General features: G+C 34.2%; 1 protein-coding gene across 7 annotated transcripts in view; it reads left to right on the top strand.

Moving 5' to 3' along the window:
• The window catches only part of LOC124153714 (phosphatidate phosphatase LPIN3), a 118,720-nt gene extending 95,114 nt beyond the window's left edge, over positions 1 to 23,606 (top strand). For 4 of the 7 annotated variants that reach the window (XM_046527041.1, XM_046527040.1, XM_046527038.1 and 1 more), the window contains exons 5-16: positions 2,970 to 3,173; positions 8,659 to 8,821; positions 9,136 to 9,364; positions 9,986 to 10,099; positions 10,297 to 10,517; positions 11,625 to 11,793; positions 12,569 to 12,717; positions 13,797 to 13,924; positions 14,064 to 14,175; positions 14,821 to 14,935; positions 15,695 to 15,798; positions 21,718 to 23,606. In XM_046527041.1, the coding sequence (XP_046382997.1) occupies positions 2,970 to 3,173; positions 8,659 to 8,821; positions 9,136 to 9,364; positions 9,986 to 10,099; positions 10,297 to 10,517; positions 11,625 to 11,793; positions 12,569 to 12,717; positions 13,797 to 13,924; positions 14,064 to 14,175; positions 14,821 to 14,935; positions 15,695 to 15,798; positions 21,718 to 21,922 (1,913 nt within the window). In that variant the 3' untranslated portion in view covers positions 21,923 to 23,606. Of the gene's footprint in view, positions 1 to 2,969; positions 3,174 to 8,658; positions 8,822 to 9,135; positions 9,365 to 9,985; positions 10,100 to 10,296; positions 10,518 to 11,624; positions 11,794 to 12,568; positions 12,718 to 13,796; positions 13,925 to 14,063; positions 14,176 to 14,820; positions 14,936 to 15,694; positions 15,799 to 19,629; positions 19,796 to 21,717 lie in introns of all 7 variants that reach the window. The other 3 variants (XR_006863737.1, XM_046527043.1, XM_046527044.1) reach the window with 3 other exon arrangements.
• Positions 23,607 to 25,737: the final 2,131 nt, after the last annotated feature.

The following is a 25,737-nucleotide window of genomic DNA, read 5'->3' as shown; positions in this document are numbered from 1 at the left end:
TCTCATAATGAGTACTCGGGAACAGTGGCGTGACTAGGAATATTCTTTGGGGGGTATGGGAGAGCCTGGGAGGGGGCAACCCACCCCTCCCCCCTTGGCAACGGGGTCTGGGAAAATTTAAAAAAAATGACATTTCTGGAAATACATTGAACATCATTTTGGCTGTTGAAATTTAACTTTAAGCAGATGCAGTTATAATATGTCAAAACTAGACAATACTTATAAGTAATTTTTTTATTTGTCTGAGGCTTTGGGGGAGGAGGGGGTAAGTGGTCCATCCCCCTCTGTAGTTATGCCACTGCTCTGGAACTCTTTCCTTTGTGGTCAACTCTTTTGCTTATTTCTTTTGACCTACAACTTCCCTGGTCACCCTACCCTGACTTTCGAGCTTTCCCCCTCAGCATATATTTTTTATCGTGTAATGAAAATGCTATACCTTCTCAAGAAGATGGCATTAGATATCTTATTTATGGGGTCTTTGACATGCCTATGGGCATACATAATTCTTTGCTAAGGGTCTAAGAAGTTATAATTTTACTCTGTAATAGTCATGCAACTGCTCTCTCTGGTGAAAATGAGATTCATTTTCAGTTATGAAATTAAGATGCTTTATATTTGTGTCTGCTCTCAAGTTGTGTAGGTAATGTGATTTATCTCAAATACCTTATGTGCTCTGGGCACATTTTCAAGTACTATCATATATCTTAGTTTTGCACTATTTAGTATTGAATGCTAAATCTCTTCAAATTCTCATATTTTGGACCTGTTCATTGTATGACACGAGATGGAAAGGTATTGAGTGATAATTTAAATGGTTGTGAATTGAGATGATCGTTGGAAATTGATTGAAAGGTAATGGATATTAACACTAAGCATAAAATATTTTGTTGAGTTGAGTAAGAGTGTATGTATGATGGGACTTCATGAAGAAAAAAATCTGTTCACTCCTGCTAAAGGAGTTTTGAATTTTGGAAGGTATATTTACCTTTTAAATGAAAACTATGACTGTTTTCAGTATTGAATGTTATTTTGGAATCCATTTATAATAATTCTAGAATAATATTCTTACAGAAAACACTGGGGAGATAGGTATGTATTTTTATGGCTTAACACTGCTAGTTTTCAACTTAATTTTCACCTCGTTTCAACCCAAATTTGCACCTAATAATTTGAATACCTATCCATTGCATTTGAGTGTGTGTATGTGCATTTTTACTTTAGTTTGCTTGGTCATTACTTTCTTTATGCCTGATGGTCGCAGAAGTGGTATTGGTATGCATATGTACCTAATAGATTATTTGATTATCAATAGATTATGAAGGAGTATTCTTTTTATTTTTGTTCAAATGAAGTAAACCATTTTAGAGTCTTGTGTCATGGCATAATTCTCAGAAACACTTCCTAAATCTTCATCACATAATTATCTAGTTTTTTAAATGAAAGTAGTGAGCAACTTTGTATGACATGTCTGAAAAAAATTGTTAATAATATTTATGCAGGTTTACTATTCTGGCAGAGAAAGGTTTTATACAGTTCATAGTACGTAAATTTTCCTCTGAAAAAATTAGGTATTTTTTTATTAGTTTAAGTTATGAATATGCAGATCAGCTCATATTATGCAAAATCAATAGGTTAGGAAAGTGCGTTTGGAAATCCATTGAATTTGATTTAAATATACGTTGATTGCATTTATGCAACCATTGTAGCCCATTTCTGAATCTTCTCATTTTTAGTTAGGCACCGTCAAATTATCTACATCTCCTTGCGGAATGAAATCTCCACTTAGCACTTTAATATAATGACAGCATAAGAGGCAAATACGTAGGTGTGAAAAGATTAGCTGATAGGAGAACTGAGTGGAGAGCTGCGTCAAACCATTCCTAGGATTGTTGACCAGTGATGATGATGATCTTAAAACTTAAGCAACAGGCTTCATTAGCTGTCAACATTAGCTCTTAAATTACAAATCCTAAATGAGGCCTCACAGATTTGTAATTAGACGTAATAAATCTAAATTTAAAACTAGAACCACTTGCATCACTCGTATCTGCCATATTTTTCACGCATTGATAGGTTTGTAAATGGGGTTACTCAGTGTTCACTTTGTAATTCTAATACATATTTACAATCCTGTAGTGCTAGTGTAATTGATAGTGTCATATGTGCGTAGTTTTTGCAAAAATATGTGATTATTTTATGACCATGTTTTTATTCTCAAATTTCTCTATTCTGTGGCTCATAATATATAATCTGAGGTTTTTTATATGAATTTCCAGGATAATCTATGTTTTTTTTATGTAGGTAATTGTCTCTTTTCACTGCTGTGGGTCATTCCTCAAGTTTTAAGAATAAAGAGACATATTGGGGGAAATAAATTTTACTCTTCCTCTGTCATGAATCATTGATTGTTAATTAAAATTTATTTATCAAATAAATTGTAGCCTTATGCTGAAGAAAATATTTTGTTATCTATGCATCCGTGTACTATTGAGTATGATCCATTAAGCTACTTGTTACTTCTTTTGTCAGATACATAGTTTTCCCTTAACTAGCATAAACAAAATTATATGAATCTCTCAGTTGGTTGTTTGTAATGAAAGATATGAAGTATAGTATATAGAAGATAGTATATGAAGTGAGATGAAAGGTTAACATTGGCAAATTAACCTGTAGTAATGATCATGGTTCATTGAACTTCAGCATTTCACTATCTGATGAATGAAGTATCAAGTGTTTTTAGGTTTATTGTACTTATTTTTGTTTCCGGCCCTCTCAAAGCTGAACCCGTCTTGAAATCATTTTGCTCTCTCAAAAAGAATCCCCTTCCCATAATTTTGGTAAGGTGCTGTAATGACTTGAATGATGGGATTATTTGAGGCAGCCAATGAACAAAAGGGTTCCAGTATCCTAATAAATATGCATACATACCTTGAACCCTTTACCTACCTCATGTCTACTCACCTTGACAGAGGCACAGAGGTCAATGCTTGGGGGAATGTTTAGCTTCATGAAGAGAAGCAAACGCATGAGGCGCCATAGGCGCAATGGGACAGAAGAGGACACTGGTGGTGTTTACCTTGATGACCTCGACGTGGATCGATTGGACCCTGAGGTTGCAGCTCTCTACTTCCCAGCGTCATTCCAACGTACTCCTGGTGAGGGTGGTGCCGCAGGTAGAAGGATTTGTGTGTTGGCAAGGACCTGTATTTCCTTGAGTTGTGTAGTTAGCTATATTTAATGGATCACGATTTATGTACCTTCAAAACCCACATGCTGCTGTGAAAAATATTTTTTTTCTGTTTTATATTTTACTTTTAACTTACTAACTAGCACAGTTGGCGATATAATTAGTATTTCGTTGCTTCCTCTTTAGGATTGTGTGAAATTTTATGCAATGAAGAGTGTAATTAATGCACAAATTTTTCTTTCTGTGTCAAAATTTTGTTCCTTAGCAATGTAGTGATTACAGGTGATGTGCTTATGCTAATGGGAGCTGAAGGTGCTTGAGATATATGGTTGATGCTTCCTGAGCTTATAATTAATAATATTTATTTTGTTTAGTGACTAAAATTAGATATTCTCTCATCCTGCAATTAACATCACAACGAGCTAAAATATCTCTTGCTGTTCTCTCCTTATTAAATTTATCTTAATGCTTCACCTATTCAGCTCATTTTTTGGAATTTAACCATACTAGCTATTGTATCCTTATGATACATATTTGCAGCCCTGTATTTACTGTGTCGAATCCAGAACCCCTTTTGTCTTTCTGACATCATTCAGAAGCGGTTTTCTTTAAAAAAAAGTTAAATTGTGATTTTTGAATAATTTTTACTCCCCTTCATGAAATATTGCATGAATTTGAGAAATACGTAGAAGTCATTCTAATTTAAAATTAGAAAAACTTATAATTCCATAATGGATATGCAAAAGGCTATTGAAATTTTCATTTACATACATGTTCAGAGCAGTGAATGTCTTGGTGACCAATCTGAAGTCATTCCATCAGGCTGAGTTACAGTCATTGTGATGAAAGTAAATCATCACTCATTACTGTGTGCAGTGCCCTATCAGTAACCACAGCAACATTACTGCATGTAGTGCTGTAATGACTTAAGTGTACATATACATCCACATCACAACTAACATCGAATCAAGTCAATAGTTGTGAAAAATGGAAAGGCTGTAGGTTAGCTCTAGGATCCGTGAGAAATGCCATGGAAAGGGAATATTTATTATGCCACCCTTGTAAAATGGAAGTGCTTCTTTCCTTAGGTGATGTTAGTGAATGAGCATTAACGTAACTTGCAAACCTATCTGTCATGTGGGTGTTCTTGTTCTGAGCATATTCAAGTTACTGTATGCTGAGATATGCATACCATGCTTCTGATATTGATTGTAAAACTTCCTCTTGTGTGAAACAATTTGCATTTTATGTGGCTCTGATTTCATTGTCAAAAGAGAGTTTAAATAAGTTAATCACATTGCTGCTGAAGGGTACTCTTTTTCTCAGTCCAATCAGAGCAGTCATTAGTTGGACAGCCTTTTTTTTTAATCCTTTTCACTGATTCCTCCTAAGTATACACCTTATTACATTTTGAACTTGGGTCACAGTCCTTATTATGATTAGTTGCCTTAGGACTCCTCTTGTTTAGGCTCATCCTTGGATGTATCTGTGGGAAGGCTTTGTTGTCCTGTTTATTTTTATTTTCCTTTTTGCTTTTCATTGTGGTCAATTTTTTACCTCTCCATTTGCTAACATGTTTGGGCAAATATCAGGGACCTGGAGCAGCAGTGGAGCGGAGCGAATTTTCATTGTTGCTCCGGGGTGCTCCACTCCGCTCCGGCCGGAGCGGAGTGGAGTAGGTCGGAGCAATGTCGGAGCGGAGCACTCGGGTGGAGGGCATGTCGGAGCTCCTCGGAGCGGAGCGAATTGCTATGATGCTGCTCCGCTCCGGTATTAATTTTGTGTTAACTTTGTTCCATGAATTCTATTGCCACGTGGAAGTGCGTGTTTTCCAAATTGAATTAACCATACTTAATTATTAATAGAAATACCCACAATAAAACTTAATTAATTTAAATATAATGAAGGGTTACCCGCACGTGATGGCACAGCGATATTTAATAGCAATTCCCTTCGTGAGATTTTTATTTAGAATACATCATTTTATAAAGAAATATCGGATTCTTAGCATAATTATACCCTTGTAAAAGTTGACTAATATTCATCAATATGTCCATAGCCAAATCAACCATTATAACGAAAATTTAATTGGAAATCAAAATTGAGTGATGCACTACTTTCCGCTTTGTTTCAAATTTTAAGCATACGTTTAAGAATACGTAGGTAAAACCTTTCAACATGTTATATAATGTCTTCACAGCAATTACGCCAACTGCGATTTTTATCTTTCACGTGTATAATGTAGATTTTTTCCTGGCCGCAACAATAATTCACAATGATTATTATTTATGCGGGTTTTAATGGCATTGGAGAAACATAATAAACTAATAAAATAATTTAATTTTGTGAACATGATTTTTATAGTTGATTATTACATGTTTTACATACTATTCTTAGCTATCAATAAAATTTAGAGATGATAGATGGAATATTTGACAATACTGCCATATACCTGGCCTTAACTAACTGGCCTTGTAGGGCATATATAGATATTTTATCTTGTATTTTGTTGATGTTTTTCACACTTATGAGCAAGAAAAAGAGCGTATTCCGAAGTTATGCGCTCGTGAATCCAAACTTTATTTTATTGTGATCCTCTCTGTTGAGTAAAAAATCAACAACTGATGGTTACCAAGGCCGTTTAATGCCATAATTTTTACGATATTTTCATGAATAAAAGTCGTCTGAAATTATGAAATTATGCTATTATTTTTCTATAGTTATAAATATCAATTTTCCATCATTTTACAATCTAAAGATTATAATTAAAATTAATTAAAGATTTATTACAAAGGTATTGAAAATTTGTGTTTCCCTTGTATTTTGCCTTTTTATCACAACTGAATTAAGAATCATCTCTATACAAGAAGTTTAAATACAACTGTAATCAATTGTATCACAAAAATCGGTACAATTTGTAAATGTACAAAAGATATACCATTTGTAAATAAATGCTTGCATTGTTTGGGAAAGAAAGACTACATTTCAAAATTGTGTTATCGCGGAATTCAGTTTAACAGACAGTCATTGCTCAGAATAACCTCTAATTACGAAGCATGTTATTCGGAAAAAATTATGGGCTTTGGTTAAAATATATATTACTTTTAAATCCAAGTACATATGTATTGTAAAATTTCATTAGAAATGCTCTTTCCACCCAACGAAGGGCCACATACTTAATATTTTAAACGTACTACGTTATGGCATCGTAAAAAAACGATATCCCAGAATTTTGAAAATATTAGCCAACAGCATTTTTATTTTTTAATATCGCCTGACAAAGAATTTTATAATGCGATAATAAAATTAATAAATTATTAAAATGGTGACACAAAGCCTGTCAAATTATAAAACAACATAGATAGCGATTATCGACCATCGTATTGTATTAATCCTTAAGATTATCACTATCATTGTTTATTATTCAAAAGTATCTAACGCAAGGTATTTAAATAGAACACATATTGGACTGCCCAATTTGAAAAGTATTTTTTACATAATGAAAAGTAAAGAAAACCTAGTAATTCCGCATAAATATTTAATTTACGACCTAGGTTTCGACGTGGCACGTCATCGTCTGGTACAAATGCACAGAAGACAGAGAATAAACACCCGCACACAATTTTTTTTTAATCTTTACTTTTCATCGTGTCAAGAAGGTTCCATTAAGTCACGCCTGAAGCATATACTTTTTTTACATAACACTATTTGTAAATTGAAATGTATTGGTATTAAATAATACCGCAAATCACGTAGAATGTGGATTAATAACTCAGCATAAAAATAGCCGCAGGGAATATCCGATGCGTTCCACGGCTGTAGAAGCGTGCATACGTCGATTTCCCGCCAAGAAGAGAAGCATTGACGTTTATGTTCTGCTCCGCTGTGCTCCGGCTCCATTGTCGGAGCGGAGCAGTTCCATTCCTGCTGGAGTGGAGTTCTCGCAAGAAATGCTCCGCTCCGGAGTGGAGCACCTAGGTCCCATTGTCGTCGCTCCGCTCCGGAGCGGAGCAGTAGGAATTGAACTGCTCCGCTCCGACAATGGAGCCGGAGTATAGCGGAGCGGAGGAGCGCTCCAGGTCCCTGGCAAATATCTGGGGTGGTTACTATATTCTATGATCATATGAGTGGGCGAGAAGCCAAGGGGTACAAGTGATATCTTTTTTCTACCCTGAGTTAGGTACAGAAATTAGGTATAGAAAACAAGCGAGATCAATTAGATGTTTAGTAGTGCATTTGATTTCCCACGCAATGTCAGCACAGAACAGAGACTCACTCATATCCCCTGGCAACCAAGTTTTTGTGTATTTCTTCTAACAATTAACTTTACCTTACTCTGTTGAGAACAAAAATCACTTGTACCCCTTGGTTTCTCAACCTCCCATATAGATATTTACTTTTTTCTCATTGTTTGAGTGGGCTATCATAATAATATAGGTTAAAGTAATTAAGGGTAAATTTTAATTTGATTCAAATCAAGGTTTTTAACTTTAAGGTTATCCTTCCCTGTGGAGAAATTGATGGTTACATTCATTGATGGTAAATTTAAATTGGGTTCTTGAGTTACTAATTTTTTAAGGGAGAATCTTTTTAATTTCACGTCAGCCTTCCTATGAGTCAACTTCATGTCAGTCAACTTCATGTTAGTCTGTCGGTCATGCTATGGATTACTTAAATGGATCACACAGTTTAAAGAAGTTAATCACAAATGCTGCTGAAGGTTACTCTTTTCTCAATGTGTACAGAGGAATCGTCATTGAATTGAATCATGCATCAGTTTTGCTCTTTAATTTTGTCATCTTTTTGTAGATGTCATTTTAGTATATCCCTATGTAAGAATTTTTCAGCTAAATAGGTGATTCTGTATTTTTGACCGAAAAGCTCTGTGCATACTTTTTTGCATCAAGCCCCTCTACATACATTCATTGCTTCAAATCTTCCTTCTCCTTGAAGTCTTATTTTTCAACCTGTTTGATTTTTAGTTCTTATTTCAAAGAGATAGCAGTATCTGCGGTTGAGATTTCCCCTATGAAAAAAATTTCATAAATATGTTTAAAAAAATTGTATACATTCTTATACAATTGCCATGACAATGTATAAGAATGTATAAAAATTTTATACAGGTTTATTTTTTCATATGGGTTTAGGATTAGATACAAATGAAAAATTGCATGTAACACTGCATAGCTAATTTTACTAGGTACCTTAAGTTTTCTGGTTTCCTCTTATCCAGGTTGCACTTTTATCTCAGATGTTCTTTGAGGATGATGGCTGTTAATAGAGTTTTAGTTGTGTGATTTATTACAGTAGCGGTCCATTTTGAATTGGCATGTTAATGCACATGTTCGATAATAAGTAATATGTTTCAAGGGATGCTGTTGTACTATAATGAAAATAACCTCAATAATCAATGCACTCGTATATCAGTTGTCAATAATATGGAAACTACTTTTTAAATTTACTTTCTATAGATGACTCCAGATTAGGGAGAGAGGAGGATGAAGAGGAGGATGCAGAATCTGGGAATGGTCCATCTCTTCCGCAGTCGCCCCACAGTGTGGAGGGAGCAATTGGAGGTCCAAAATCCTTGGATAGTGACTTTGAGGATCTTAAGCAGTCTGCCTTTGAAAGCAAGTTAGTATCAGATGAACTTGATTACATGCAATAGCTTCTCTTTTTTGTTAGAATTTCAGTGTTATTGTCCTTTGCGAAAATAATTTGAGAAGTGTAATGTTTTAATGAGAATTGATATTCAAATCACTTTCCAAATGTTATATGTATTATGTTGCCATTTAATAGCACTATACCTCGAACTGTAGTGATTACAAGTTAAAGTTCTAATGGTAACCAAAGTTAATTTATCAAAGTCTATGGATTATTTTAACATGCTTGATGTAATCAATTTTTATATACATTTGAAAAAAAATAATTTTTGTTATTGCTTGCAGGCCATGTGGGGACTTATCACTATCGCTTTGTGGTGGGCTGTCTGAATTTGATTTTCCAAATGAAGAAACATTTTCCCGTGGTCAAGTAACCTATGATGATCTTGTTTCTAATCCAAAATTGCTGGAGGATCCTGCATTAGTAGTTCGAATGGGAGGGAAGTTTTATCCGTGGCGTGCTGCTTGCCCTATTATCATCAGTCTTCTTATTTTCCAGAAACCCCTTCCTCCTGTAAGTAGATGGTATGATTATTTATGATCTGAATGCAAGAATACTTATGATATAAATAATAACATGTTAAATGTGTAGAACTTATCAAGTGATGAATGATGCATTGATGCAATGAAGCATTGATGAATGGCAAACACATTGAACCATGGGTGAAGTGTGCCATTAATTGTTAATTGGGAATCACCGGTGAAAGTGATTTAATTTTGAAACTCTTATCCAATTGTTACCTAGGAAGGTACACATTTTTACCTTATCACTCATAGTTTCCAGTTTTATTTTTGATTCTTGCACTGGTAAATATTCCCCTACTAAGATATGTGAAAGATATTTAAAGTTTCTGCCACGTGAATGAATTCCAAAGTGATAAGGGTTTGAATTGCAGGCAATGTATTATGTTGTAATAATTATTGAAAAAGATTTTGTTGGTGGACCAATTCAAGTATGTACTTGATTATTTATGGCTGAAAAATCTCTGGATTTGCCCTTGATGAAAGTGCTGTTTGAGATTGATTTCTCTGGAAGAAAACCACTATGTTTACATTGTCCAACTTCGAGTATTATCTAATGCTTTGTAATATTTTATTAATCTGTGGTTAATTACTCTCAAATTCTCCTACACAGACAATGGTAGATGCTCTCCTGCATGAATACATTCCAAATAAGAAACAGCCTAAAGTTCCCGAGGGGCGTGGCTATTCTTCATGGTTTTCTTGGGGACGTAGTGAAACCAAAAAGGTATCTAAACTTACCATTATTTTATTACTATGTACATATTTCAATCATGTATATGAATAATTTTTAGTGTTTCATTAAATTTGAATGTAAATTCCAGGATTTTGTCATATTACAACCTGAGTTAGTGTAACTAACAAATCTTACAATTTTAGCTGTCATTGCATGACATTAATTTTCACTGATATTTTTAAAACCAGGGTGATGGTAAAGTTGTGATACAAGAGACGGCAACTATGATAGCAGAAGGTTCTAGTGGTGATCTCAAAGCTTTGGCAAATGGCAGCATTGCAGAAGTCAACGAGTCACAAACGGAGAGTGATCAGCCTGAGAAACCGGAATCCTTGGAATGCTCTGGACAGGAAACTGGAATAGCTACTCAGACAAGTTTTCCTGGCTCCCTTTTGGATATCACAAAGGAGTAAGTTTTGTAGCTGCTTCTTTATTGAAAGTGTAGTTGTTTTGAACGAGGCTCTTGAATTGCTGAATGCGTGAATAACTTGAATAGTTTCAACATTGCAAAATTCAATTTTCTATACCTTTTACCTCAAATACTCAACAAAATGTGGCAATAAATTTTCTATTTCGATTTTTGTCATAAACAGCCTCAACTCTGAGGGAAATGATGGCCATTTTTGATACATTTTTTTGTGTAAATCTTTTCTTTTAATTTAAGTGTTAAATGTTATGCCATAAAATTTTCTTTTCTCCAGCAATACGTTTCTGTTCGTTCAGAAATTAGTTCATCTAATTGAAATTTTTTGCTAATTATTGTTTTATTAGTAATGAATGTGAAAGGAACATTGTGTCATCAGGAAAATTGTAGAATACCTGAAAGTTAATTTCTTAACCATAAATCAGAGTCATCAAAAATAATTATTAGACTTAGTTCAGAGGTGAATTATTGCCTATTGGCAGCATTCATTATTCAATTGCAATATTCAAATTGTCATCAGATATTTTAGCAATGCGTTTGAATATTAAGAGGTAAGTATTCAGGATATCATTACTGCAACTTAAAAAATATGGAGGGTAGGTCACGAAAAATTATACACACCTTTTCAATGTTTTTGAATAAAATAAACCTCATAAATTTCAGCAAGGTAACTATTACATTTCTATTGCATTTTCTTAATTATGTTTTTGAGTTTGAATGTGAATGTCCACTAGCTGTTTTGAAATATTTAAGGTAGACAGAAAACAGTTAGGGCTTGCCTCATTATGGTATTTCAGTTCAAATTAATTTCAAAGTCTCTTTTGAAGGAAGAACAGTATGTATAGATATTTGGTAATTATACGTCATTTTAGATATCGGAGTTGCCATTAGTCCTCAATTTTTATGCAATTGTTCTCATTTTGAGGGAAGTAGATGTGGCAATCTTGTGTGCATCTCTATGGTATAATAAAGAATGATGTGTTTTGATAGTGTATTCCACTTGTGTAATTTCTTTATTTATGAGTTCTGGGATCAATATTAGGTGGGAAAATTAATGGAAAATATTATCAATTGGTTTTTCACTCTTTACAGGATGAAAAGTGAAGGCTACAGTGGTTCCAATTCATCAGATGACTCAGATGGTGGAAGGCAGGGCATAAAGGAAACTCACAGCATCAGGATCAATTTGGAGAGTAGAAGGAGTTTCCATGAAACTATAGAAAAATATAGGAAAACCTTAAGGTTATCCTCCGACCAAATAGTAAGTTTTGGTAATGTAGAGTGAAGGCTACAGTGTATTGTTTAATGTCAATTTATTCAGTGAAATGCAAAAAGCAATTGAAATGAGATCATTTTAGGGAAAAGTTAACTGAAACAAAGAATATAGCAAGTGAAATCAGTGTTGAACTGCCACACAGATTCTACTTGCTGAAGTTAGGCATTAGTTACATGCTTTCTGGTAAAACTGTGTTTGTAAAATTGCTTAAAAATGACAACCTTTTCTTAGTTATATGTAGTATGCTTTTTTTGAATGTGTAATATTGTTTAATTTCATTTCTAACTTGACATCGTATTTCTCTTAAAATTAAAATGTCGGTTAATCTGCATAATAGGAATTAATTCCCTTTGAAGGTCATTTTTGTTAAGCAGTTTAATGAACACTGATATGTCAACTTTTGCACGAGAATTTATTTAGTCAGTCTTTTCAAATGCTGATGAAAGGTTCTTATTGATGAAGTTAAAGTCTCTCTGTTAGGTATCAAATATATTTATGTTCAATGAATATCTAAACAAAATACTACATGACTTGTAGAATATTTAAACAAGAACAATAGGCTGTTTTTGTCTGTTACTTGAAGGTGCAGTATAAGAATTTTGCATTAAAATGAATTGTTTATTTCTTTGGCATACCTTGATAGGTATATATTTTTGTGGGATCTCTACCACGTGAGTTGGTCTTGGTTACCGACATCCTAAGATTTGCAATAAATACCTTTACCTTGCTTTGTTTTGATCAATCATTAATTTTATTTTAGGAAAGCTTGAAGCTTAAAGAAGGTGCAAATGAGGTCATGTTTAGTGTCACCACTGCCTACCAAGGCACAACACGGTGCAAATGTCATATTTACAGATGGCGCTATGATGACAAGATTGTTGTCAGTGACATTGATGGAACAATTACCAAGTAAGTATTTGCACATTTTGTATTGCAGACACAAGTCACTGTAGATGAGACCATTAATAATCAAAATTAATTTACTTAAATGTTTACCTAGATGCACTGGGTCAGTTATCACAAATTACATTTTGTCGAGGCCTGTTTCAAACTGTTAAAAGACTTCCGCTGGCTGATACCATTTTAATTCCTATGTACACTGGCTAAAATTTAGGTGGGTCAACGAATTTTAATTTTAATTTAAAAATGAAATTTTTTGAGTCCATTATAATACAGAGGCTGACAAACATGTCTGACTGACTGCCAGCTGGTCTGACAAGTCCAAGCTTAGAAATAAAGCTGTGCAAAACTGCATCCTCCTTTTGGTTAGAATGATGGGGCTTTAACTACATTTATTTTCAACTTTCATGCACTTCTTTAAGGTCTGTAAACAATGAGGCAGTCACCCAGAAATGGACTGCTCACAATTTGGGGACTGTTGTTCTAGTATTTAAGAGTTTCAAATTCTTGGAAAGTTGGGTTGTCATCACATGTGTTATTATTGCATGTAAAAACACGTTATAAGGAATCAGTAAATGATAGTGTGTATGGCTGGGTACCTAAATTAAAAGGCATTCAGGTCTAAGTATACTAGTGAATCATTCCCATTCTTAATAGGTTATATTGAATGTGTATAGCAGTGTTAATTAGCTACTTCAGGAATTGGGGCTTAAATCTTAGAATATACCTGTGTCCTTTCAGATGAAGTAGGCTCTTTTGGAAGGACTGTTTTGTAGTTAGCAGTGCATCTCAGGAGACGGGCCCTTCACAAAGTTGGCACCTCCTAAAGAAAAAAAGTTGCTAGTACTCCTGTTTGTAATCTAATGGGAAACCATAACTACTTTCTGGTCAAATAGTGTGTTCTGTATCTTTTTGATTTTTATTAATAAAATTACTCCTAGAGTTTACTCCTCAAAATTTGTGATAGTACAAGTATACAGTAGCAAACTATTTGCTAAGTGTATTGCTATTTTCATCAGTCACAACAGACTTCTTTACGTTTACAACTTATATAAATGAATTCAGTGGAATGCCTTCTTGCTTTTAAGGTCTGATGTCCTTGGACATATCCTCCCTATTGTTGGAAAAGACTGGGCTCAGAGTGGAGTGGCACAGCTATTCACCAAAATCAAGAACAATGGCTACCGTCTCCTGTACTTATCTGCCAGGGCAATTGGTAAGTTAGCCAGCATTCATTTTTTCTTTTGTGAGTAGTAGATGCCTTGATTGATTTTAGGCAGCTTGCACTCAGTGTTTCAAGTTTTAGTAGGTTTTGTTTGCCAAAGATTGATTATTCCATCTTCCTCTCTTTAAAGGCCAAGCGAGGGTTACTCGGGACTACCTCAAATCTATCAAGCAAGGAGATCTGTCCCTACCTGAGGGACCTCTTTTGCTTAACCCCACTAGTCTAATTAGTGCACTTCACAGGTTAGTATTAATCTTAATGTAATATTATTGCTATTTATTAGTTGATGAGTTTTGATATGAAATAGAGGGTCGATAGTCTTGGTCGATTTGGTCCAAGCATGTTCCGGTATAAAAATATTTCCTGTGTATGGATTGCTTTACTTGCGGTAGGCAACCCTTAGAATCTATTGAAGGTAAAAGATCTACAATAAAATCAATTTTAGATCAGCCAAAAACTTTAGTGAACTTCTTGTTTTCTGTTTTACCTCATTTAATGATTGCTCTCTTATCTATACTACGGGGGTCATTCATTAATCCATTGTGGTAAATTTCCATGGTGAATTTAAAATTTTATGAGTGAATATTAGTTTCCAGTTTAGCACTTAACTCTTAAAGGAGTCAGTGGGCTGTTAGTGTGAAATATAATACATATAACCAAACCACCATCTAAGCGTCTAGGAAATGAGAAAGGAATGAGAGTAAATTTATCTGGGTAAAATTTTTTTGTGTGACATTTGGCTCCCTGGTTTTTGTGTATGCTATACTCTTTTGTATGAAAAAAGTAGTCCATAATTGCTTATCAAAGTTTTAGATTAAATTTGATATTTTTTCTCTCATTTCCATGTCTTTTTAATAACTCCATTCCTTGTCTTTGGTTTCTTTTAGAGAAGTGATTGAGAAGAAGCCAGAAGAATTTAAGATATCTTGTTTGAGAGATATTCAGGCATTGTTCCCTTCAACCTATAAACCCTTTTATGCTGGTTATGGCAACAAAGTTAATGTAAGTATGAATATGGTATTTAATAGAATCTCCTCTTTAATTGCATGTGTTCAGTAAAATGTGCTAATGCAGTGGAGCCATATAAGAAAGTTGTTGGGGCGGAAAGTTTACTTCATTATAACCAAACTTGTTTAAATGAGGGCTTACTCTTTTAAACTTTGAATTGAACTTTGAACCAAGCTAATTACAGTAATATTGCTGCAATTATTTTATAGCTCATTCAGTGACATTTTTTACGTGGTGAAAAGGCCTTTTTGATGGGGAATCGCTGTCACTTCATTGAAAGAGGGAGTTTGTTAGAAGCGGGTTTGTTAATTGTGGGCTCTACTGTATATTGCATTTCTTTAAAGTATTATTCGTGTTTGAATCTTCCCCAATTGATTCTTGTCCCAACTGTGGACTATCCGGTGGTTAGTCATAAAATATTCACCCAAATCAAATCTGCAAGTGTGAAAATTCTGTTGATGAAAGATTTTTACCTTTACAGTCTTGCATATGAATCCCGCAAATTAATCCCCTAGTTGATTTACCTATTGGGGACTTTATTGCCAAAATATTTGGCAGTGATTCTAGGGATTCATAATTGCAACCAGTGTGAGTTGGTTGCTGCTTGCTAATCCTAGACTATTTTTCAAATCATTAAATGGGCTGACATCTCTGGTGCTTTGAGTTTAACATCAGATTACAGACCATGATACCTTGTGATTTGGTTTTCATATGCTTAATGAGTGTTAATTTGTGAAATTGTTGATCTTTCAGGATGTTTGGGCTTATCGTGCTGTTGGAATTCCTATTGTTCGTATCTTCACCATAAATCACAAGGGAGAGCTTAAACATGAGCTTACACAAACCTTCCAATCCTCGTAAGTTGAAGTTTTTTTTATTCTTTAAGTCTTATTGTTTTAATCATTAATTTTTTTATTATGAATTTTTTTATAATTGACTCCGAACAAAAGCTCAAAAAAGTAAGTAGAAATGGTATTGTAATTCAACATGAAGCTTTGTTTTGGTCATTTTACTGAATTTGTGAAGTAATTATGTAGCTCTTCCTTGACTGCTTTGCTGCCGCTGAGTATTCTATGTTAAATTTGTGAAAAAGATGTGTTTTCATTGTGAAATTGATATTTAATATTGGTGTAAATGGGCCATGGCAATCATTGAACAATGTCGTGCCTGAGGCTGAAATTTTTTCATGTTGCCCTGTTTAATTAACATAACTGTATAAAAATTCTCTTCATCCTCAGTAATTTTCCTATTCCTTGCCAATCAGTTTTTCATACTTCTGCAGCAGTGCAGTTACATGGTATCTTTATATGCATGATATGACCTAAGTTTTCTCTCTGGCTCCTTTTTCTGTCGTCATATTTTTAGTCTTTATTTTTTCAATTAAAAAATATTTCTGATGTCACAGTATGGCTTGTTTAATTAGAAATTAATTCTCATGGTATGAATATTAAGTAGCCATCACCTATTTACAGTAGATTGTAGTATTTATGGCATCAAGTAATTTATTTTTTTACGACTATTCCAGTAGCCATCACATATTTACAGTAGATTGTAGTATTTATAGCATCAAGTAATTATTTTTTTACGACTATTCCTTTTTGTGTCATTATTTACTTGTACTCAAGTATCTTGGTGTCTAACTTGGTGAGGTAGTGCAAAAAGTATCAGTGCATGCCAAACAAAAGAGTTAAATTTAATGGCATGTTGTTTGGGAAAATATTCTGCCTTATAATTTAAAAATTTTTGTGTCTTGATAAGTCTATCAGGTATCATTATTCTGTTTTTCAGTGAAACTTCACCAGTTTGAATTATAATCTAGTATTTAGCAAGATTAGAATCCCTGTTGGCTTTGATGCTAATAACTCAATTTACTGGGTTCTTATTTTCTGAAAATATTGAAACCCCCAGAAAAATATTCTGATCTCAATTAATGGTTTTTCACGACCCATAGTTATGTGCTTTACTACACGTTTATGGGTTATCTGGTTATTAATTATTAGGCCACTTTCGCTTTCGCAAAAAGCATTTGCACTTGGTGAAATTTCATTTGATTTTATATCTTTCATTGTAAGATATGATAATGCAGTGGAAGCTCAATTTAACAAGTACCTAAAAAACTTGAAAACAATCAACGACCATTGAAAAAATTATTAGCAAACATTATGTAAAAAAATCATTTACTGTCTCATTCCTATTATTTATTGTGGTATCATGTATTTTGCTATTATTTTTGGGTAATTTGCATAAATAAGATACGGTATGGCTAAGTGGAGTGAAATATTGGGATGTATGAATTAGTAAACAAACCGTCATGCAATGCTAGGCTCAGTCCTAAACAAAAAAATGAACCACCTTCGTGTGGAGGAAGGTAGAACTTATTTTGAAAAGTGTGCCTTAAGGCCTGTTTACACGGTACATTAACACATACGAGTTTATGTATGTTTGCGTGAATGATTTTTGTGGACCGGAACGGAACATGTACGAATGCATGAACCAAATTAGAACAGGTTCTATTTTCTGTGCATGCATTCACACAAGTTGGGTGGTTACACGGTGCATTTTGGCGTTCATTCTCGCGTTCATACTTTTAGACATTAACCCGTACGTGTTAATATTCCGTGTAAACAAGCCTTTAGAGAAGGTGTCAAAGCGGTAGCAAGTGATTTGAGGCAATTTCTGCATAAAAATATGCTCATATTTTCAAAATGTTGCCAATACCTTCTTTAAAAAACTTTTTGACGAAGAAAAATTTTGCACTTTTACCCTTGGTGATTATAGGTGATTTATCACCCTTCAGTAAGATCCTTCACTGCAAATATTTATGTAGTTTGAGATGAGACCTGTATAAATGAAACCTACTAAGACATGGACTCAGGGGTGTCCAGGAATGTACATGTGATTTATTCCACATAGATAACACTCTAGTTGTGAGAAGTAAAAACATATGTGTCTTGATGTACAATTTTTATAACTCAAAGAAACTTAGTATTATATATACGTGTAGTTGAGAGACATACTCAACTTTTAGCTGGGCTTTTGGTCTGTATTGGTATTATCATGCATAGTGGCAGAGATAGTGGACTAGAGTTGGCCTCTGCCGTTGGCTGCTGCCCCAGCTCTGCCATCGCAATGTCACTATGAAATAATTATATGAACGAAAAAATGATACATATTAATGAAAATATGATGGTATATCTCCTTTAATTTACTCATTAATTGCAATACGTACATGATATTTAATATTAGTTTTTTAGTTCGCAATTTTTGGGATGCAATTTTTAATCATTAGTGACCAGTTCGAACCATAGAGATCATGTGAATAGGCACCAGTGCATCCAGCGATGAAAATGGCAAGGTTTCATTTAACAGTCTTGATAGATCTCTCAAAACCCAATTTTTAGTCATTTTTATAAAGATCTGATTATTGAGTTAATTTTTTATCCTCTGAGCAATCATTTTATTTAAAATTATAAATAAAGTGTACTCCCTAGTAGGAAATGCCATAAGCTGCCTTCATGTCCATCTCACCATGCTACAGTTTCCTTATTACCATTTATAGTTATGACCATTATGAATGGCACATTCTTTCCAATGTTCGCAGTTGTTATTGTAACTAATTTCCACTCCGTGTGGTACACACATCAAATTAAATATGAATTTTGGTTCATAAATGTCCCAATATATTGTCCTTAGTGGTTTGATTTGCTCATCCAGGTTCCTGAAAGTCTAAAAAACACTTATGATTGGGAGCAGTTTTAGCTATGGGATGCCGATAAATTGTTTTCTTACAGGGGAAGATGAGAGGAGGGATTTGAAATTGAAAAAAATTACTTTTATGGTTCTTGTATCTTCCTTACTGATATAAACTGAGGTGCTTTTGATTTTAGATTTTATGCTTATATGTATAAGAGCTTTTATGGTTAAAGTATTCCAAATACTTTGGCCAAACTGGATTTGTCTGTTTCCATTGGCCATGATTATGAAGTATGTAGTGTACTTTAAAATGCAGACAAATACAAATGCTCACACAAAAATGTTATGGTGCCAGAAACTGTGTGATCTTCTTAATCTATTATCTTAAGACAGTTCGTGTTATTCTAGCTATAGCTCATTATTTTGAGTTTTAGCTATGTGGCCTGCTTGTTATTGTGGGCTTCCACTGTAAATTTACATTAACAATTCTTTTTTTATCTGTTACTTTTGCATGTTTAAGTAAGGTTTGATTGATTTATATATTTATCAATCCATATGTTCATGCTTCTATCCTCTTTTTTTTTTCTTGACGATTCTTTATTTTGCCTATGTATGTTTTTCACAAGTCTCTCTTATTATTTTTTTTATGGTTGTTGCTGAAGATTGGGAAAATTTCCAATAAAGATTCCACTCGCAAAATTCCACTCTTTTTTAGCAAATGCAATGCTCGTAAGGACTTAACTCAATGTGCTTTTATCCACTCTTCAGTTTCCGTGAAAATTTTCAGGTGAAGCATATTCTATTTTCACAAAGCTCATGTGGCTGAGCTCATGGGAAGGCTGAGACTTGGCTCATTTGGCTGCTCAAAACAATGTGCGCAGCTGTGTGAGCGTGCGAACACACACATAAGCAATCGTCCTCTTGGCCCCTCAATCCCTTAAAATAATGTTGTCCGAGGGCTAATGGGAAGGGTGGGCTTCATTTTATTTTCACAGCTACTCAGGCCAAAGTTATATTGTGGATGACCTTTTTCCACCCCTCAATAAGATGGCACCTCATGCCCTGGAGCTCAATGGGCTCCCAATACACTCTCTAGAGTGATGGAATAAGTGGCAATTGAGTGTTTTGCCTCAGCCCTGCACGCTATTGGCCAGCATATGGGTAAGAATAGGGTGCTGAATCACGCATGGCCTTCTCCGTCTAAAGATTTGTCTCTCCCATTCCATCGCCGTGGTTTCAAACTTGTTTCTCACACTCTGGAGCTTCATTGTCTGTTGTAATTAAACCGGTCCGCAACTCCCATAACTCGGCTTCCTGCTAATGCTAGCTTAGCATACTGTTTATTTCCTTATGGCTTATCTATGGGATATCGTTCTCCAGTTTTATGTGGTTTGAAAGCTTACCTGTCATGATTTTAGGTGGGTGTAACTATTACTGTTTGTCTTTTTATTTTCATCTTCTTTTTTTAAACTCTTTGTTTTGTTTATAAAGTGCTAGCTTCTGTTATATGTCATGGGCTTTTATCATCCTTGTGTGCATTTTTTTCAAATGAATTTGTAAAATAATTTCAATGGAGTTTGAGAGTTTGTTGTATGCATGACTCAATCTCGTGTTCATACTTCTTTACAGTATACTTGAGTATAATGCTCAATAAATACTTTCAAGTTCAAAAAAAAATAGGCTACAGGTAAATTTGGTTACATTGTCTTGAATGGCATGGTCGAATGCTGAAAATACTTCTTTAATTTCATCCCTGATATTTTCAGCTGGGGTGAGAAAAATGAGAAAAATTTAGTCATCCTGATATTTTTTGTCAAATTCGAACATAATTGCATATTATTATTTTTGAAACAACTCATTGTGGCTCTGTATTTTGGTATGTTCATACTTATGAAAAAATCTTCAATAATATACTCTTAGGTAATTTATGTGTTACATTTAGTTAACATCCATTCATTTTAAAGACATGTTGTGGTATGCAGAGAGCAGTAAATTAATGCTGCTGTTGGGAAAAAATGTTAACCTCTGACATAACTCACAAACTTGCCACATTTATCTATATTTGCTGAATATTATTGGTATTGAGCACAAAATGAGTTATATATATCAACACACTGCTGGTCTTTATTGTGATGGATCTTAGAAGTAGACAGTTAATGAAAAATTTCAAAGAGCAATGCATTCTGTACATTATTAGGATTGAAGGAAAACTTATGACATGGAAAAGTATAAAAGCCCACTAAAATTGAGTGGCATTGTACTTCTTCCATAATGAAGTGCAATTTCCCACAAAATGTAACTTCCTTCCCCTGTGTTTCTAAGTGATGATGATGTAACGGTATTGAATCCCAGGTTGAAATACATTTTATTTTGTGGATAATTGCTCCATATAATCTTCAAGATGAAAAATTATTGCTTTCCTTTGTGCCTGTGTTTGGGTCTTCATTATATGCATCTTGAAAATGCATCCATTTTATATATGAGAGTATGGACATGAAGTAGGTTTTTTATTGATTTGCCTTGTGTTTTTTGTTATGGAATGCATGTGGATTGGTGTTAGTGTATTGTTGAATGTTTCTGCTTGTTGGCAATGGGTGTTGACCATTCTGTTGACCACTGTGTTTGGAATGATTATTACCACATCTAATTTGGTTTTAGTTTTTAACTTTGACAAGGAACTCTACTCTGGCTCTTATTTGTTCCTCATGATGAGAAATATTGCTTCAATTTATGTCAATATCACAAACTGTGAATATACCCTTCCAAATTACTTATTTATGAGCCGTAACGCATCTAACTATGATTTAATGCAAATTTGCTCTTTATCATTTTATTATGTAATTTGATGTAAAAACATTTTTTTGAATTTATCATGTAGCCAGCCTTATTGCTGTCCTATCTTTTGCTCTTAATGGCTGGTTGTAATAATTGCATATGTATGGCATCATATACATACTGTAATTTTAGCTTGAGCATTCAGTTTTTACCTTGAGAGGCTATTATTTTTTCAAGGAACTCAAGGCCCAATGCATCTCTGTTCAATGATAGCAGTGTTGTGATTATTTTGTCGTTTTTTTCTTCAGGTACTCAAACATGAGCTACTTAGTGGACCAGATGTTTCCCCCAATGCCGGAGGACAACTCATCGTCTGAAGATTTCACCAATTTCATGTATTGGCGAGATCCTATTCCAGAGATAGTTGCCCCGCTGCCTAACCTCAAGTTAACTGCATCCGAGGTGACAACTAAGACTGCTACAGTTAAAGAGGAGAAGATAACTGTCCAGTGATCATTGAGTGGATTGCCATGATTACTTGAAGCATCCTCATGCCACTCATGCCAGTATATTGCCAATTGATAGATCTCCTGCGAGTAGGAGATGTTTGAGGGGAGCAGCTGCATTTGCAAGTCTAGTGTTATTTTAATTTTCTGTACACAGGCTATTTATCCCTGGAACGTTTGTGTGATTGCTTGGGCTACCTTACTCTGCGGAAGGATGCGGGGTTAAATTTGCGAGATGCATGCTGACTTTTATCATGTGTGTGCACCTTACATAAAGTGATCTTTTTTTGTTTGTAGGCCAACTTTTCATATTATATTGTTAATGACACATTTCTAGAAGTTGAAGTGATTAAAAGTTGTTGATCTCACTTGAAAATGTTACCATTCATCACATTGGGCAGGCAATGTTCATATTGAAGTTGCTAGTTTGATGGCAGTCAGTAACAAAGGTGAGCTTGATGTTGATGACTTCAGCCTCTTTTTGAAAGCTGTATCATTATAAGTACAGTTTTTTACCTGGCCAAACCAATGAGCCACTTTACAAATGTTCTTTAACAGCATAGAATACAACTACTTTTCCACTTAATGCATTTAGATGCACTCAGTGTTCTGTATGTTAGTGTTAGTATTTATGAGCCTCAAAACTTAGTTCTGTGATATTTAGGATATATACCTGTGTGAATGAATTTATGATTGCTCATATATACATTTGTGTATGTTGCCACTGCTTGTTATATTGCAATATAATCCAGGCCTTTGTGCTAAGCCTTTGTGGAATGAGTCATTCTATGCTCTATTATCCTTATTTCTTCTCTTGTCACCATACTTATAAATTTGATAAGCTTTATGAGGCTGATAGTTGCCTTTCAGGGTAAATGAACAATGTCATTGTTATAATTTTTACTGTTGGTAAGCATAAGGATATATCCTTGAAACAATGTACTGGTGCTCCATTGTAAGCTTAAAGTATTCCTTATGCCACATGGTTTTAATGAACTTAGTTGTAAATTTTGAAGCATTTCCCTTGAATGCTAATGGATTATTCTCTATCAAAGAAAATGTTTCTGTTGATGATATTAGTGAAAGAGTTGATTTTGATTGGGTTATTCATCTTGAAGGAATTGTTTACTGAAAATTTTATTTCCATAAGTGGTGTAATTATTATTTTATTGATAAGATATTTATATTGATGAGGTCGAAGAATAGATCTTTCTCAAAAAATGATTTATTTTACCATTCAAAGAAAGACAGCATCAAAGATTGAATTGGTTTTGTGCCATGCTTTTAGGATCTCTTTCTTGTTTTAAAGAAGTAGATTGTACAATCGTCACATGGTTTTGCTATCCTTCCTGTGGTCCTCTAAAAAGGCATTAGTATCACATAGTTGCTCATGAACTTGATATTGGAGGCCAAAAGAACTTGTTGAAGGAGACTGCATTCTCGCATCAATTTTTAAGCTATTCATACCTAAAACATTCCTTCATGAGGTACATTGAATGGATTTTGTAACCCTGAATTTGGATACTCTCTGAAGAACAAGAGTCAAACTAGTTAATGTGCTGCATAAGATCCTGTGACAAAATTTAAGTCATTACAGTGAAGAACTGATTATTTTTGGGTATTATATGATTTCCTATAAAACTGTGATTTTTGTAGTGTAGAATAATAAAACTAATTTATGATGCCAAATACTTCTCTTTGTGTAATTTTTATTATAATCCCTTGCCTGGTTTTACATTGAGTTTCCAGATGACAATGGCAGTATTAATTTATGGGTTGTTTGTGATTAATTTAGTGGTATTTATTTGCTCTTCATTGTTCTTGTTCATGAATATTGTGTAGCCTACAGGAAAATTTATGGTAAGCTTCTTATGAAATGCTCACACCATTAATATTGTCAAGATATTTTTGGGAACTAAAAGGGCACCATTTTCCAAGGAATTATGGCATTACGTACATACTCAATGAATTAATTATTAATCATCAGCGTAGATATACAGTGGAACTTGGTTATAACGGCATCGGCTGTAACGTCAACTCGGGTTTATCGTCACATTTTATACAGACCAGCCAAAATTGAACATTTTATGTTGTATGAAAACCCGTTTATATCGTCAACAAATATTGTGACGCTCGGTTATAGCGTCAAAAATTTTGCTGTTCTTAGGTTGCAAAAGTGGTAGTGTGATTGTATTATGTCCCAAAGTTCATAGAAACCATATGTAGAAACATCAAAAGCAAAAACTGGTCACAAGCTGGACGTTGAGCAGGTGACGGCATGCAACTCTTTTGTTTAATTGGTATCTGGAGGGAGTGGGGGCTGTCCAGCATACCTGGGTCTTATCCCTTCCCACCCCTACAAGGTCACTGACACAGGCACACTGTATTGTATTGTTTGTTTCGTTAGTTACGGTATATCATCAGTCACATTACTACCTACCTCCGTGTGAGCATCGCGTATGTTGACAGTTATTTTATACGTCGTTAGTTGTCTTTTGTTTGTGCAATGTCAAGTTGTGGTGTCACTCAGATTCAAGGCTGCTTTTTTTATAACGTCACTCGGATATAACGTTAAAAATCTTCTGGTCCCTTTGATGACGTTATAACCAAGTTCCACTGTATATCCTCATTAATTTACACCATCTTTGTCACAGGACACATATTAGAATCCTCGAGTGAGTGTGTTGGCTGTAGCTGAGTGAATTTATTTTTCTTGCTGGTTTTTAGTGAATTGAAAAGAGTATTTTAAAATTATAATGAAAGTAAAAGTTGAAAAATTTAGATATGTATCTGGAAGAATATCTTTCCTCTTCATGCTGTATCATTTAATAGGCTTACAAGATTTTATGTATTTTTTTAATATTGCAGTGAATTTTAACCATATGTGTCATCATTGATGTGTTTGCAATTTGTATACATATCTCCTTTTATATTATTTAAGCTGTCTTAAGTGAGAGTGTGTATTTAGTTTTAATTGAATGCACACCAATACGAGTTCATGAACGATGATTAAAATTCTACCGCTGGATTATTGCCATTTTAAATATCACGAATGTTCATAGTTCTATGGGGCTTGAGCTTATCACAAATTCCAGTTAATAACAATAAGGATCAAAAGTTCTTCGCAATGTGGAGGTGTGTTTGTAATTGTACTAATGGCAAGCATCAAGGGTATGGTTCTCCTATTACTGAGAAATGCCTCTGCTCATCTGATGTATTTGAATCAACAGCTTGGTAGCCATGCTGCCAACTGATGATTTTTTTAGTCAACCAAACATAATATTCTCATTTCAATTGTCAGGATGAAACTTTGAAGTTAGTCCACTTTATAGTTCATTACTGACAATAATTCAAAACTATCGATTTCACTAAAAAATTTGCTGGCAAAAGCAATTGACAACAATATTTGCAGAAATGCTTTTTCAGTGTGATTTTTTTGCACTTATAAGTTTGAATTAACGGCATAAATGTCAGGATGTAGTGTTAGTATTTCGTAGATTTTGATTCTGAAGGTACAAGAACAGGAGAGCAACCAATAAGTATCATGCTATAATGATAATTTGTTTTGCAATCTTGCTGAAGCAAGGAAGAAGACCCTCTAAAGCAAAAGCAGAACTAACATAGCAGTTATCAGTGATTGACACTGAATGCAAGGTAAAGGATTTTTCTTCACCCATTAGTTTTATGCATATTGGTTGACTCAGAGATTCTTTGAACGAGATACAGAAATATAGTACCTGCTTAGCTATAGAGGAATTCCTCTGTAGTTATTTGAGTCAACTCTGAGATGTGAATGGGGGGCCAGTTTTTGCACCTTCATAA

The sequence above is a fragment of the Ischnura elegans genome, chromosome 2 (genome assembly GCF_921293095.1).
Source record: "Ischnura elegans chromosome 2, ioIscEleg1.1, whole genome shotgun sequence".
NCBI classification, from domain to species: domain Eukaryota; kingdom Metazoa; phylum Arthropoda; class Insecta; order Odonata; family Coenagrionidae; genus Ischnura; species Ischnura elegans.
The sequence above is the reverse complement of the archived record's forward strand: the minus strand, read 5'-3'. Positions and strand labels throughout refer to the sequence as shown.